The 16,878-nt window shown below is 49.9% G+C and overlaps 1 protein-coding gene across 2 annotated transcripts in view; it reads left to right on the forward strand.

The window, feature by feature from the left end:
- NUF2 (NUF2 component of NDC80 kinetochore complex) overlaps positions 1–16,878 on the forward strand; it is a 104,922-nt gene that overhangs the window by 61,519 nt on the left and 26,525 nt on the right. The window contains exons 1-4 of one of the 2 annotated variants that reach the window (XM_069737447.1): positions 9,201–9,305; positions 13,415–13,597; positions 13,850–13,924; positions 14,597–14,673. In XM_069737447.1, coding sequence (XP_069593548.1) covers positions 13,475–13,597; positions 13,850–13,924; positions 14,597–14,673 — 275 coding nt within the window. In that variant the 5' untranslated portion in view covers positions 9,201–9,305; positions 13,415–13,474. Of the gene's footprint in view, positions 1–9,200; positions 9,306–13,414; positions 13,598–13,849; positions 13,925–14,596; positions 14,674–16,878 lie in introns of those variants that run through there. The other variant, XM_069737446.1, reaches the window with a different exon arrangement.

A 16,878-nucleotide genomic window follows, 5' to 3' on the forward strand; every position in this document is an offset into this window, starting at 1 on the left:
TGATGGAAGGAGGTTTGCACTTAAAATCTCACGATACATGGCCCCATTCATTCTTTCATGTACATAGATCAATCATCCTGGTCTCTTTGCAGAGAAACAGCCCCAGAGCATGATGTTGCCACCCCTATGCTTCACAGTAGGTATGGTATTCTTTGGATGCCACTCCGTATTCTGTCTATAAGCAAATACATCCAATTAGTAGTATTTTTTATTTTATATTTGCTATTCCTCTTTCCTCATGTGCAGGCATTGCAAGACCTTAGGAATCCATAGTTACCACCACTAATATAGTGACAGTTAATTAACTTGTTGCTAGTGGATGTAACCATGGATAACTAAGGTCCTGCAATGCCTGAACATGAGGAAAGAGACACAGCGAATCACGGGGTCTACGTCATGCAGCACTTCCTCCATCTCTTCCACCCCTTGGTTAGTCGTAGCCCCCAATGCCGGGTCAGCTTCGCCTTGGTAGCAGTGTACAGCAGCCCGGCTGAAGGTAGCTGTTCCCGCCTTTGGCCACTGGGTATGCTGAGTCCGGTTGGGACATTGTCTTTGCAAGTGGCCCAGCTGACGGCAGGTGTGGCATCACGCCCCAGGGGGACTGTGGTAGCCCGGGTTTCAAGCTGGTCCCTCTACAATCTTCGGTGGTTTGGGGCCCTCCAGGTCTATGGGCAGACCGCTAGTGACCATCTTTGATCCGGACAAGTGAGGCGTCCTGGCATCATGATGTTCATCGACCAGACGAGTGGCTTCCTCAAGAGTCATTGGCAGCCTGTCCCGAAGCCATTCCTGTGTCTCGAGGTTTAGTCCATTAAAGAATCGTTCTAACAAGAAGAGCTGGAGGACGTCCTCCTTAGTGGTTGCTTGGCTCCCTTGAACCCACTGTAGCAGTGACCGCCATAATTTACAGGCCCATTCAGCGTGATCGTTTACGCGTTTTATAAGTCCGCGGAACTTTTGGCGATATGCCTCTGGTGTCAGCGCATACCGGGCAAGATCACCCATTAGTGTATGCCAGTGTGTGTCTCTAGCAGCCCCTACGCGCGTTTCGCGCCCCCCGAGGAAGCCCAACGCGAAATGCGCATCGGGGCTGCTGGAGACACACTGGCATACACTAATGGGTAAGATGAGCGGTTCCCTTCTTTCATTTATTTCCCTTCTGACCATATATATGGTATGAACCACATGGAGACTTACTTATGTATAGGGATCTATCTGCATATACTCTGGCACTTTACCTTGCATTAAGCACTTTTGTATGTATGCTATACTATATGCATTACTTAGTGATCCGTTTATTAAGCCCATATTGTGATTACAGTAGCCTGTGTCCTCTGTACATGTATCATTTCTGAACCTTGTGTGTTAGTCTGTATTTATTTCCTTTACCTTAGTGATGGTTAATAAAATTTCTTGTTACATTTTTACTACTCTTGTATGGGACTGTTTACTCCATAGTTTGTTGTAGGATATTGAGTTTCGGAGTGTCCTGGTGACTGTGTTAGTGTCCAAATGTATAGGGTATATTATCCCGGTACCTGTTTCTAAGAAATGCATCAGTGGTATCTGTTCTGGGAATTACAAAGGTGGGGGGGCGGACAAAAGAGGAATATCGTGTCCCCTCTGCCCAGGGGCGCAGCCTGTGGGCTAATGCATTAGGGACATGCATCTCACATGAAACCTATTATACATACATATAACTGCACAACGTATTCTGGGTGCTGAGTGGTTCCGTAACATGTAACAACTAACAAATACTCGGAGGTCTTACTCGGAAATCTTGAGCAACGAGTATACTCGCTCATCACTAGTCCCGAGATCTCCATCTGCGCATGCGCCGCCTCCTGGCGGCCATTTTCCCGGAGTCTGTCGCACAGGAAAGCATGGAAGGACTGCCGGGGGGCTCTGGCCTTTCTCAAAATGTCGGCAGAGCCCCCCTACAGCACTGGAGACGCAAGCATCACCGGAGACACCCCCTGCAGCACAGGAGACCCCCTGCAGCACAGGAGACCCCTGCAGCACAGGACACCTGCACACCGCCTCATCCCAGCCTGCAGCAATGCTCCACTCCTGCCTCCTCCAGCAGCGACCCTGGGACCCCCTTGACCGCATCCACCACCCCCCGGTAAGCAATAAGACGCATGGATTATAAGAAGCACCACCATTTTATTAAAAAAAAGTTTTTTTCCTCAAAATTTGGGGTGCGTCCTATAATCCGGAGCATCTTAAAAACCGAAAAATACGGTATCACTGATCCATGGGCTCCACAGGATAGGTGATCGCTTAGGTACGACCATTAGAAACTGCACCGATCAGAAGAATGGGGAAGTTTTATCTATGACGGGACACTTATCCCATTTTAAAATGCAGCGGTAGGTGGGATGTCTGACCGCAGCTCCATTCATTCTCTTTGGGGCTTCCAGAAAAAAACAAGTGCTGCCACTGAGGGAATGAATGGATCAGTGATCTAGTCGGACATGCCACTCCAGTCTAATGGGGATAAAAAGTTCCACATTTTGCTGAATGGGTCCAAGCAGTCAGACCCCCACCAATCAATACGTTATCACTTATCCTGTGGAGAGGTGATTACTTTTTTCCACAGGAAGCCCCCTGTAAGTGCATCTCCGCCGCTGTGTACAAAGCATTAAAACTCTAATGGAAATGAAGAATCTTCTCCTAATTAATATCAGAGAGCACAAATGACCACCATACACAACACAATCCACTATACCAAGACCAATACCACCACATACAGGAAGAAATACCACCACACCATGACCAGACCACATAGTGACCGAATAATACTACATACAAGGGACAAATACCACCACACCATGACCAGATCACATATTACTACCACATAGTGACTGAATAATATGACATATGAGGGCAGCACGGTTTAGAGGTTAGCACTGCAGCCTTGCAGCGCTGGGGTCCTGGGTTCAAATCCCACCAAGGACAACATCTGCAAGGAGTTTGTATGTTCTCCCGTGTTTCCGTGGGTTTCCTCAAGGTACTCTGGTTTCCTCCCACATTTACAAAGACATAATGCTAGGAAATCTAGATTGGGAGCCCCATCGGGGTCAGTGGCAATAATGTCTGTAAAACACTGTGGAATTAATAGCGCTATATAAATGAGTAAAAATAAATAAAAATAAATATTACCGACAATATTGATTATGAATACAAACCACAATACTAACAACACTGTTATTACCACCAATGACAATATACACAGTACCTCTGTATATAGTGTCAGTGTACAGGTAATATAGTGATCACAGGTGACATTATACACAGGAGATCTGTATATAGTGTCAGTGTACAGGTAATACATAGTGTACATGTAATAGTGAGCACTGGTTACTTACACAGGAGCTCTGTATATAGTGTCAGTGTACAAGTAATACAGTGATCACCAGTGACATTATACACAGGAGCTCTGTATATAGTTTCGGTGTACAGGTAATACTGTGATCAACAATGACATTATACACAGGAGATCTGTATATAGTGTCAGTGTACAGGTAATACAGTGACCACCAGTGACATTATACACAGGAGATCTGTATATAGTGTCAGTGTACAGGTAATACAGTGATCACCAGTGACATTATACACAGGAGCTCTGTATATAGTGTCAGTGTACAGGTAATACAGTGACCACCAGTGACATTATACACAGGAGATCTGTATATAGTGTCAGTGTACAGGTAATACAGTGATCACCAATGAAATTATACACAGGAGTTCTGTATATAGTGTATAGTGTATGGGTAATACAGTGATCACCAGTGACATTATACACAGGAGCTCTGTATACAGTGTATAGTGTACAGGTAATACAGTGATCACCAGTGATGGAAGGTACTGTATGGTGATGTTAAGGAGGTACTCTCTGGTGGAGTTATGCAGGTTTTGTATGGTGCCATTATGGAGGTACTATATGGGTGACGGACAGCGGGAATGGTGAGCAGTGATCCACATACGAGCTGAAGATTACATGTCATGACAAGGGGAGAGGAGGGAAGGGAGTATTGGGCAAAGTGTTTAACTGCTAGCGCAGATTCAAGGACTGTGGTGTGTGTGTGTCATTATACAGTGGGGCTGTGCGTGTGGTGTGTCATTATACAGTGGGGCTGTGCGTGTGTGTGTCATTATACAGTGGGGCTGTGTGTGTGTCATTATATAGTGGGGCTGTGCGTGTGTGTGCTATTATACAGTGGGGCTGTGCGTGTGGTGTGTCATTATACAGTGGGGCTGTGCGTGTGTGTGTCATTATACAGTGGGGCTGTGCGTGTGTGTGTCATTATACAGTGGGGCTGTGTTGTGAATTCTGTGGTCAAGCTCCCTCCTGTGGTCATGAGTGGTACTTTGGCTGGTTCTGTCTATGAGCTTCCTCTGGTGGATGTGAGTGGGGCTGCGGCTTCTGAGTTTCCTTCCTCAGGTGACGAGGTTAAGTCGTTAGGTGCTGCTCTATTTAACTCCACCTAGTTCTTTGTTCCTGGCCTCCAGTCAATGTTCCAGTATTGGTCTTGCTCTCTCCTGGATCGTTCTTGTGGCCTGTCTTCACTGCATAAGCTAAGTTCTTCTGGTGTTACTTTTGTTTGCTATTTTTTCTGTCCAGCTTGCTATCTTGGTTTTTCTTGCTTGCTGGAAGCTCTGGGACGCAGAGGGAACACCTCCGTACCGTTAGTCGGTGCGGAGGGTCTTTTTGCGCCCTCTGCGTGGTTGTTTGTAGGTTTTTGTGCTGACCGCAAAGTTATCTTTCCTATCCTCGGTCTATTCAGTAAGTCGGGCCTCACTTTGCTAAAATCTATTTAATCTCTGTGTTTGTATTTTCATCTTTACTCACAGTCATTATATGTGGGGGGCTGCCTTTTCCTTTGGGGAATTTCTCTGAGGCAAGATAGGCTTATTTTTCTATCTTCAGGGCTAGCTAGTTTCTCAGGCTGTGCCCGAGGCGCCTAGGTCTGGTCAGGAGCGCTCCACGGCTACCTCTAGTGTGGTGTGATAGGATTAGGGATTGCAGTCAGCAGAGTTCCCACGTCTCAGAGCTCGTCCTATGTTATTAGTAGCTATCAGGTCACTTTGTGTGCTCTTAACCACCAGGTCCATTGTGGTTCTGAATCACCAGTTCATAACAGGGCTGTGCGTGTGTGTGTCATTATACAGTGGGGCTGTGCGTGTGTGTGTCATTATACAGTGGGGCTGTGCCTGTGTGTGTTATTATACAGTGGGGCTGTGCGTGTGTGTGCTATTATACAGTGGGGCTGTGCGTGTGGTGTGTCATTATACAGTGGGGCTGTGCGTGTGGTGTGTCATTATAGAGTGGGGCTGTGCGTGTGTCATTGGTGCATTCACTATGTCATTCTATGTGACTGCAGCCTTGTGAAGCCTCACATTGCTCACAGTGCTGTGCTTATTCAGCGGGTGTGTGACTTAAAGTTTGTGATTTGCATACATGCAGTCACATGCCGACTAGACTTGCATGGCCTAATGCAACTGTTTTGAACAAGGCCAGAAACAGTCTAGTCGGAATGTGGCTGGGAATATATATATATATCGCATGCTTGTGGTCACAAGACCACCTGTTCCCGACGCCGACACCAGAGAATTTTCACAGCGCACAGTGTGCACGATATGAGGATTCACACATAGTGACCAGGGTCGCCATCAGGGCATTACAGCCGTGACTGGCGCATCGGGCCCCCTCTTACCTGCTCACCGGGCCATTAGCGGTGGCCGGCGCTACAGCTGTTTAACGCTACTGACGTGCGGGCCCCCGCCCGCACGTCAATAGTTAACAGCCGCCAGCCGCAGGGGGCAGAAAGCTGGACACAGGGAGGGCAGAAAGCTGGACAGGGGGGGGGGGCAGAAAGCTGGACACAGGGGGGGCAGAAAGCTGGACACGGGGGGGCAGAAAGCTGGACACAGGGGGGAGCAGAAGGCTGGACACGGGGGGGGGGCAGAAAGCTGGACACAGGGGGGGGGCAGAAAGCTGGACACAGGGGGGGCAGAAAGCTGGACACAGGGGGGGGCAGAGAGCTGGACACAGGGGGGGCAGAAAGCTGGACACAGGGGGGGCAGAAAGCTGGACACGGGGGGCAGAAAGCTGGACACAGGGGGGGCAGAAAGCTGGACACAGGGGGGGGCAGAAAGCTGGACACAGGGGGGGCAGAAAGCTGGACACAGATGGGGCAGAGTGCTGGACACAGAAGGGGCAGAGTGCTGGACACAGAAGGGGCAGAGTGCTGGACACAGATGGGGCAGAGTGCTGGACACAGATGGGGCAGAGTGCTGGACACAGGTGGGGCAGAGTGCTGGACACAGATGGGGCAGAGTGCTGGACACAGATGAGGCAGGATTGGAAACAGATGGGGCGGAGTGCTGGACACAGATGGTGCAGGATTGGACACAGATGGGGCAGAGTTCTGGACACAGATGGGGAAGGATTGGACACAGATGGGGCAGAGTGCTGGACACAGATGGGGCAGGATTGGACACAGATGGGGCAGAGTGCTGGACACAGATGGGGCAGGATTGGACACACATGGGGCAGAGTGCTGGACACAGATGGGGCAGGATTGGACACAGATGGGGCAGAGTGCTGGACACAGATGGGGCAGAGTGCTGGACACAGATGGGGCAGAGTGCTGCACACAGATGGGGCAGAGTGCTGGACACAGATGGGGCAGGATTGGACACAGATGGGGCAGAGTGCTGGACACAGATGGGGCAGGATTGGACACAGATGGGGCAGAGTGCTGGACACAGATGGGGCAGGATTGGACACAGATGGGGCAGAGTGCTGGACACAGATGGGGCAGGATTGGACACAGATGGGGCAGAGTGCTGGACACAGATGGGGCAGAATGCTGGACACAGATGGGGCAGAGTGCTGGACACAGATGGGGCAGAATTGGACACAGATGGGGCAGAGTGCTGGACACAGATGGGGCAGAGTGCTGGACACAGATGGGGCAGAGTGCTGGACACAGATGGGGCAGAGTGCTGGACACAGATGGGTCAGAGTGCTGGACACAGATGGGGCAGAGTGCTGGACACAGATGGGGCAGGATTGGAAACAGATGGGGCAGAATGGAGACAGATGGGGCAAGATTGGAGACAGATGGGGCAGGATGGATACGATGGAGACAGATGGGGCAGGATGGGGAGATCATATGGGGCAGAATGGATACTTATGAGGGCAGGATGGGAGAACATATGGCTGGAGCCTGGAATGAGACACACATGGGCTAGGATGGCGAATATTACCATAGGGGCTAATTAAGGGATATTATTACTACAGTGATGTATTTATTTTATTTTTTGAGTATACTGTTTTAAATGGGGGGGCGCTCCTGTTACTGTGTAGAGTGATACTATGTTGCCTTCTTCATGTGGTGTAATGTAGAGGCTGGGAAAATTAAGTAATGTGTTCTACAAGCGGAACTCGAGATAACTGTGTTATTTCCTGCAGAGACGAGTCCTGGTTGGATGAAGTGATGGCGGTCTGTGCTGGATGAAAGATGAAGGACTTCACCTAGAGACGTCACTGGTGAGTCAGTGTTACCTATACACTGACATTATACACTGTATACTATATACAGAGGTCCTGTGTACAATGTCACCAGTGATCACTGTATTACCTATACATTATATACAGAGCTCCTGTGTGTAATGTAACCGGTGATCACTGTATTACCTGTACACAGACACTGCTTACTAATTACAGATCTCCTGTGTATAATGGCACTGATGGTGATAGTATTGTGGTTTTTTTTTTTTATTACTGATCAGTATTGTAGTATTCAGTCACTATGTGGTGGTAATATGTCATCTGGTCATAGTGCTGTGGTATTTGTTCCTTGTATGTGGTATTATAGGTCATTTTAAAAATTGAAAAATAAATAAAAATATACCTAAATTGTATTGCATATTTTAACAAATATTTAGTAGGTTACAGTAGAGTAGGGCCCGGCCAAAAGTGTCTACCTTGTTATGGTGGCGGCTTAAAAAAATCTTTTGGCCAAAACAAAAGCTGCCGGCTATATGTGTGATCTGGTGATGGGAACTGTCAATGTGTGAAAGGTGAGAAGTGGAGATTTTCCAAAAGAGAACGGTGGGATTGTGGACAGTTCGAGGGGTGGAGCCTGGGCGGAGTCTCAAGGGGGCCCCGAAAATTTTGCCAGTATGGGGCCCCGAAATTTCTAGTGGCAGCCGTGATAGTGACTGTAGACATGTAGCATAAGTTCCGACAACCCCTTTAAAGATGGGCTGCTACTCCTGGACCACTGCTGTGTGCTTGCCCCCAGGCTAAAATTTGCCAGCCAGCCACTGCATACGCCTGCCATTTTCTTCCAGGAAGAAGATGCCGAGGGTCGGGGGACAAAGCCGGAGGAACCAGGGGATGACTAAGGTGCCAAAGGTACTGGGGAGCTCAGAGACCCTATTTCTCTCTCCTCTGGTATGCTAGATCATATCAGAGAAGAAATAAATGGGAAATCTGACTTTTTTTTGCCGTCACCGTTATTCCGTGAATGACGGTGATCGCAACACTGGGGACGGTAAAATTTAACCCGAATCGCTATACCCTTCTCAGTGCCGTTAAAATGCTCCTCGCTGAGGAATAAGCACTGCTGCCGTTATAAGGTGTATTGGCGATCGTTAATGGGTTATCAGTATAACGGCGCCGACCTGACACTGTGTGTAGGTTACTGTGCACAATCCTGCTGGCAGGATCCCTTTAAGTTTGTGGGTGTAATGTGATAAAAATGTGGAAAAGTTTACAGAGTATAATACTTTCTCCATGACCCGTACACACTGCAGAGTAGCGGCTCTAATGTCCTGTATACTGGGGAGCATTCTGTGTACACTGGTAAGTATTACATGCATATGGAAGCCCTGCGGTCTCCAAGAGCCACAGCCAGCAGGTAATGCCGCAGCTCAGTCCCTCACACTACGGCTTATATATGCTGCTGACAGGCTGGGGAGACACACCTCAGACGAGGCACCACCCTCATTTCTACACCGCCATCGTGTGGCCATTGTGGATAATGCAATTTCTCGATCATTTCCAGCCAAATGTTTTCTAAGGAACTGACGACAATGAACCGGAAGCGGCCATCTTTGTTAAGGGAATAACTCATTAAATTGATGATTATGTCACTAAGTGTGAGCGTGGACCGTGCGTTCCAGGCGCCGGCTGATGACGTCACGGCTGATGGGTTGGGCTTCATTTGAAAAGTACCCGGTAAATAAACGACTGTACGAGAGGCGGAGAACAGTGGCCGCAGTGTGATGTGAGTGCGGCGACCAGGGAGAAATCACGGGAGGGCGGGACAGCGAGCACCGGTGCCTGGGCTGTGACTGTGACTGCTGGAAGTCCGGGGCCCGGTGTACTGGCTGCTACCGAGCTCTGCAGTCCCTGTATGTACATCTGACTGCAGCGGGAACCGGTGCAAACTGCAAACATTGTGCGACTGTCATGGGGGCTGTCCGCTAATGCACAGTGCTGCTCATCAGCTGATTCCCGGGGACGGACCCTGTGCCCCCTAATGATGGGCTGATTCCCGGGGACGGACCCTGTACCCCCTAATGATGGGCTGATTCCCGGGGACGGACCCTGTACCCCCTAATAATGGGCTGATTCCCGGGGACGGACCCTGTACCCCCTAATAATGGGCTGATTCCCGGGGACGGACCCTGCACCCCCTAATGATGGGCTGATTCCCAGGGACGGACCCTGTACCCCCTAATGATGGGCTGATTCCCGGGGACGGACCCTGTACCCCCTAATGATGGGCTGATTCCCGGGGACGGACCCTGTACCCCCTAATGATGGGCTGATTCCCGGGGACGGACCCTGTACCCCCTAATGATGGGCTGATTCCCGGGGACGGACCCTGTACCCCCTAATGATGGGCTGATTCCCGGGGACGGACCCTGTACCCCCTAATGATGGGCTGATTCCCGGGGACGGACCCTGTACCCCCTAATGATGGGCTGATTCCCGGGGACGGACCCTGTACCCCCTAATGATGGGCTGATTCCCGGGGACGGACCCTGTACCCCCTAATGATCGGCTGATTCCCGGGGACGGACCCTGTACCCCCTAATGATGGGCTGATTCCCGGGGACGGACCCTGTACCCCCTAATGGTGGGCTGATTCCCAGGGACGGACCCTGTACCCCCTAATGATGGGCTGATTCCCAGGGACGGACCCTGTACCCCCTAATGATGGGCTGATTCCCGGGGACGGACCCTGTGCCCCCTAATAATGGGCTGATTCCCAGGGACGGACCCTGTACCCCCTAATGATGGGCTGATTCCCGGGGACGGACCCTGTACCCCCTAATGATGGGCTGATTCCCAGGGACGGACCCTGTACCCCCTAATGATGGGCTGATTCCCAGGGACGGACCCTGTACCCCCTAATGATGGGCTGATTCCCAGGGACGGACCCTGTACCCCCTAATGATGGGCTGATTCCCGGGGACGGACCCTGCACCCCCTAATGATCGGCTGATTCCCGGGGACGGACCCTGTGCCCCCTAATGATGGGCTGATTCCCAGGGACGGACCCTGTACCCCCTAATGATGGGCTGATTCCCAGGGACGGACCCTGTACCCCCTAATGATCGGCTGATTCCCGGGGACGGACCCTGCACCCCCTAATGATCGGCTGATTCCCGGGGACGGACCCTGCACCCCCTAATGATGGGCTGATTCCCGGGGACGGACCCTGTGCCCCCTAATGATGGGCTGATTCCTGGGGACGGACCCTGTACCCCCTAATGATCGGCTGATTCTCGGGGACGGACCCTGTACCCCCTAATGATGGGCTGATTCTCGGGGACGGACCCTGTACCCCCTAATGATGGGCTGATTCCCAGGGATGGACCCTGTACCCCCTAATGATCGGCTGATTCTCAGGGACGGACCCTGTACCCCCTAATGATGGGCTGATTCCCAGGGATGGACCCTGTACCCCCTAATGATGGGCTGATTCTCAGGGACGGACCCTGTACCCCCTAATGATGGGCTGATTCCCGGGGATGGACCCTGTACCCCCTAATGATCGGCTGATTCTCAGGGACGGACCCTGTACCCCCTAATCAGCTGATCCTAGAGGGGCCGCACCCTGTGCCCCATAATGATCGGCTTCAGTCTTTTATTTCTTGTGGTACATATGTCAAAAAGTGGGGTCTGCTGTAGTTCTGAGATTTTGGCTACAAGTATTAGTTTTCTGGCTAGCATTGTATCCTCCCTAACATTGAGATTGTCAAGAAGGAAAATTTGTGGAATGCTGGAAATCACAGGATGGAGACATGTACTGATCTACAAATGATGAAAGGATGGACACAACAGTTTCAAAACCTCTTGCTGTATTAAAGGGAACCGGTCAGCAGGATTGTGCGCAGTAACCTACACATGTGGGAATCCAGTCTTACAGCCTATTTCTATTTTAAATGAATACTATTAAAGTTAAGTGATTTTATCTCTTGGAGCTGGATTCCCTTTTTTTCACATGTGCATCTCTAGGCGTCTGGCAGAGACTCGAATCCATGCTCAAGATTTCCTGGACTCATAAGGAAATTCATCTAAGGGCTCATACTCACTTGCGTGAAATACGGCCGAGTATCGCATGTTAAAACCCGGCTCTGCCGCCAGCACTCCAGAGCGGAGCGTGCGGTCGCATAGCAATACATGGAGCTGCACGCTCCGCTCCCAAGTGCCGGCGGCTGAGCCGGGTGTTACCATGCGAGACTCGGCCGTATTTCACGCAAGTGAGTATGAGCCCTAAAGGGTGAGCTGAACATATCTTTTTTTCTACAGTAACCTACACACAGTCAGGTTGGTGCTGTTATACTGATTACAATGATACCTGGGGTGAAGAAATTTGTCTTGAGGTTCTTGTGTAATCAGTGTTAGAAGTTTTCTACTGTGGGCAGAGTCTTTCCTTGGTTTCTCTGGCTTAGAGCAGAAATATAAGACTCTGCCTACAGTCCTGCCCCGGAGCATGAGCATCTCATTAACTGAAAATTTCTAATACTGATTACACAAGAACCACAAGACTGATTTCATCACCTCCGGTATCATTTTAATCAGTATAACGGCGCCAACCTGACAGTTTCTGTAGGTTACTGAGCAAAATCCTGCTGACAGGTTCACTTTAACTCTGAGTGCCATGTGCTGAAATCTCCGCTCTTACATCTTTGACTAATATCAATGAGGTTATTAATGTCTGAGGAAAGTTCTACCATGCTGAATGCACTTGGGCAAATCATCATCTGCTGCTGGCAGCTCCTTCTGCAGTTGCCAATAATGTTGTCCTAGATGTTGTCAATGGAAGATCTATGCTGAGACGCTGCAGGCCATGGTACATTTAGGCCACACTGGCTGCTCACAGTTGTACAAGCTACATGCTGCCTGGTGTGTTGAACAACGGCTCTTGAAACACATTGGTGAAAAGTATGTTCCACGACTATATCAATGTAAGACTTGGATGACTCATCTGAGCAAATCGGTCCGATAATGTGCACACCCCGTAGAATAATATTTGTCCACGTGTAACCCAATGTTTTGTCAAACTATACTCGGACCGAAAGCGCAATCATCTGCATGAGCCCTCAGCCCGAGCTGTTAGTGTACCTGGACTGGAGACCAGAGGGTTCTGGCTACTGTATATATTATGCCCCCCATACCATTATCCCAGGAGTAGGACCAGTTCCCTCATGAAGGCCTCATCATGGCGTTGCCCACATGGTTTCCAGACCAATCTCTGGCTGACATTGCATGTAAGACAGAGACAGGACTCCTCACTGAAGAGGATAGATGTCCAGTCCAGCCTCCATTGCTGTCTTTCTTTGCGCTGTGATAGTCATCGAGAGCAGTGGCGTGAAGTCAATGTAACATCTTCATGAGGGAACATCACACAAATCTTACTCCTGGGATTATGGTGTGAGGTGGCATAATGTTCGGTAGCCAGACTCCTCACCTACATTCCAGGTACACTAACTGCTCAGCATCACATTGATTTGTCCTTGGAGCCAGTAGCCATTTCTCCAAAGTGTCCCACAAGCCGTTTTTCAACATGATGAATGTCAGGTCACATTCTGCTGCACACATCTGGCCGCAGAAATAAAGCTAATCTAGTGGAGTCAGGTGTCGATCCCTCGGCGATCAGTGACCTGTCCTGGACCATCCTTCTAATGTAGTGTCCTCACCACACTTCCATCAACACCGCAGCACAGATGTTGTGTGGTTGGATCCAGACCTAGGACCTCAGAGCTGCAGGGGCAATAAAGGTGCAGGCAAGCTCTATCTCTATATGTCCAACCTATGTGTCCAATATTCTGAAAAAGCATAGTGTATGTGTAGTTAATATATATTTCTTTTCCTCTTCAGACATCTGTGTCTTATTTTTGTTTTATCTGTGACATCTTCTGCTCACACTTGGCTGCAGTTATGGATAAACTCACGTTTCCTCAATTTCCTGTAATGGACTTGGTAAATTTTTTCCGCCAGAATATTCTGACCGGAGCCGAAGCTAAAAATTTTACCAAAAGTGACCTTTACCCTAACCCCAAGGTAAAGTAGTGGTTACTTCTGTATTTGGACTTGTACTTATTACTACTCTGGTTTTGTGGGGGAAATGAGACATGGAGCGGTGGTGATTTGAACATAGTATTCGAGCACGCTGAATGTGCTCTATTAGCCCTCGAGCATGGCGGATAACCCCTTCTCCAAGCACGATCGCTCCTCACTGTCTCACTGTTCTGGGCAGTATACGCGTGCTGTTCTTCATCCGTGATCTCACTAATGTTGTGTCTCCATTTACAGCCAGAATGGAACCAGAAGCTCTTCATGAGGGTGCTGCAGAAAGTCTACAATGTTGGCATAGAGCAGTTTTATATGGTACGTCTCTATGGAATTCCTTTGGCCGTTTGCTCACTGAAGACTTAAAGGGAACAATTGTCTCGCAAAAAAAAAAAAATATAGGTAGCAAAGTTTTGTCAAAATCCTCATAATTGACTTCATCAACATGTTGATTCAGTTCTGAGACCTCCTGAAAAAGCGCCCAGGAAACTCTCAAAATAAAGAACATGCAGTTCTATGGAAAAACCGCTTTCTGTTCATATGTTCAGGCTTTTGAACGTCTTTTAACCACTTGGCATCTTTTGTAGCTTGAAGTGGTTAAAAGAAAAGACCGCTCCATTCTTCAGGTGTGTTCTTCTAAGACGCTCTTTTTTACTTTACAATACAAGTCCATGAGAAGGTTCAGAAGACACCTGGGCATCTTTTTGAGCATTTTCACTTCAGAAACCTCTAGCAGTGTCTCCATTGTTGAATAGAGAAAAAAATGCCCCAAGACCCTCAGAAAATGGCCAAAAAGATGAAAAAACGTCAACTTGTCCTTTAGAAAACCTTGTAGGAGATGTCGTGTGCCCAGGCCCAGCACTTCTGGTGTGATCACAGTCTTACTGATACAACTAGAGCCGGGTCTGATCTGCTGATGGTTCATTATTCGCTTACATCACAGTAATAAGTCATTTTTTTTATTTCCATAATTCATTTAATATATTCCAGGTGCCGGTGGGTTTAGACATCCAGTACCCTCATCTGATGGAAGGCTTCGCCCCTGTGGCATGTATTGTGAAGCTCATGTATGTATACCTTTATACATAGGATTATTGTAGTAGGACGCAGTGAGATTTCCAACATTAAAATGTTTTTCCAAGCCCATGATAGCCCACCATTATCACGGGTGGCACTGATCTGTGGTAGATTTGAATGGCTCGATTTGCCCTCAGTGTGATGGCTAATTCACAGGTACTTTACCAGTGAAATGGCAATGACTCTTTACTGGATCTTCCAATCAATTAGTGTAAGTGGTGATTGTGAATCTCATATGCTCATTAAGGCTACGTTCACATTAGCGTTTCCCGACGCAGCGTCGGGAAACGCAGCGGCGACGCATGCGTCATGCGCCCCTATATTTAACATGGGGGACGCATGGACATGCGTTGTGCTGCATTGTGCGATGCATGACTTTTTTGCCGCAAGCGTCGGGCATAGAAAATGCAACAAGTTGCATTTTTTTGCGTCGAAATTTCGGCAAAAAACGACGCATGCGTCGCAAAACGCGTTTTTGCGTGCGTTTTGGTGCGTTTTTATTTGCGTTGCGCGTCGCCGACGCAGCGGCGCACAACGCAAATGTGAACGTAGCCTAAGTGTCTAGTATCCATTTGCTATGCTGCTTGCTACCTGTGGCACTGCTGCGTATGCGGTGTTGCTTTTTGCTCAATGTGCTGGACCTCTGTCTACTTAGTGCTGCTCTCTATCTCTGGTGCTGCTGTGTGTGCTCTACCGCTCTCTATCCCTGGTGCTGCTGTGTGCGCTCTACTGCTCTCTCTGTTGCTGCTGTGTGCGCTCTACTGCTCTCTGTTGCTGCTGTGTGCGCTCTACTGCTCTCTGTTGCTGCTGTGTGCGCTCTACTGCTCTCTGTTGCTGCTGTGTGCGCTCTACTGCTCTCTGTTGCTGCTGTGTGCGCTCTACTGCTCTCTGTTGCTGCTGTGTGCGCTCTACTGCTCTCTGTTGCTGCTGTGTGCGCTCTACTGCTCTCTGTTGCTGCTGTGTGCGCTCTACTGCTCTCTGTTGCTGCTGTGTGTGTGCTCTACCGCTCTCTATCCCTGGTGCTGCTGTGTGTGCTCTACCGCTCTCTATCCCTGGTGCTGCTGCGTGCATTCTACCACTCTCTCTCCCTGGTGCTGCTGCGTGCGTTCTACCGCTCTCTCTCCTTGGTGCTGCTGCGTGCGTTCTCCCGCTCTATATCCTTGGTGCTGCTGCGTGCGCTCTCTATCTCTGCTGCTGTGTACGCTCTACTGCCCTCTTTCCCTGGTGCTGCTGCGTGCGCTCTCCCGCTCTATCTGTTGCTGCTGTGTACACTGTCTGTTGCTGCTTATGCTCTACCGCGCTCTATCCCTGGTGCTGCTGCATGCGTTCTACCGCTCTCTCTCTGGTGTTTCTGCGTGCACTCTCCCGCTCTTTCTGTTTCTGCTGTGTACACTCTGTCTGTTGCTGCTGCGTATGCTCTACTGCTCTCTATCCCTGGTGCTGCTGCATGCGCTCTCCCGCTCTCTCCCTGGTGCTGTTGCGTGCGCTCTCCCGCTCTCTATCCCTGGTGCTGCTGCATGTGTTCTACCGCTCTCTATCCCTGGTGCTGCTGCATGCGTTCTACCGCTCTCTATCCCTGGTGCTGCTGCATGGGTTCTACCGCTCTCTATCCCTGGTGCTGCTGCATGCGTTCTACCGCTCTCTATCCCTGGTGCTGCTGCATGCGTTCTACCGCTCTCTATCCCTGGTGCTGCTGCATGCGTTCTACCGCTCTCTATCCCTGGTGCTGCTGCATGCGTTCTACCGCTCTCTATCCCTGGTGCTGCTGCATGCGTTCTACCGCTCTCTATCCCTGGTGCTGCTGCATGCGTTCTACCGCTCTCTATCCCTGGTGCTGCTGCATGCGTTCTACCGCTCTCTATCCCTGGTGCTGCTGCATGCGTTCTACCGCTCTCTATCCCTGGTGCTGCTGCATGCGTTCTACCGCTCTCTATCCCTGGTGCTGCTGCATGCGTTCTACCGCTCTCTATCCCTGGTGCTGCTGCGTGCGTTCTACCGCTCTCTATCCCTGGTGCTGCTGCGTGCGTTCTACCGCTCTCTATCCCTGGTGAGCTGCGTGCGCTCTCCCGCTCTCTATCCCTGGTGCTGCTGCGTGCGTTCTACCGCTCTCTATCCCTGGTGCTGCTGCGTGCGCTCTCCCGCTCTCTATCCCTGGTGCTGCTGCATGCGCTCAACCCCTTAGTGCTGCTGCATGC

The sequence above is a fragment of the Ranitomeya imitator genome, chromosome 8, assembly GCF_032444005.1.
Source record: "Ranitomeya imitator isolate aRanImi1 chromosome 8, aRanImi1.pri, whole genome shotgun sequence".
Taxonomy (NCBI): Eukaryota; Metazoa; Chordata; class Amphibia; order Anura; family Dendrobatidae; genus Ranitomeya; species Ranitomeya imitator.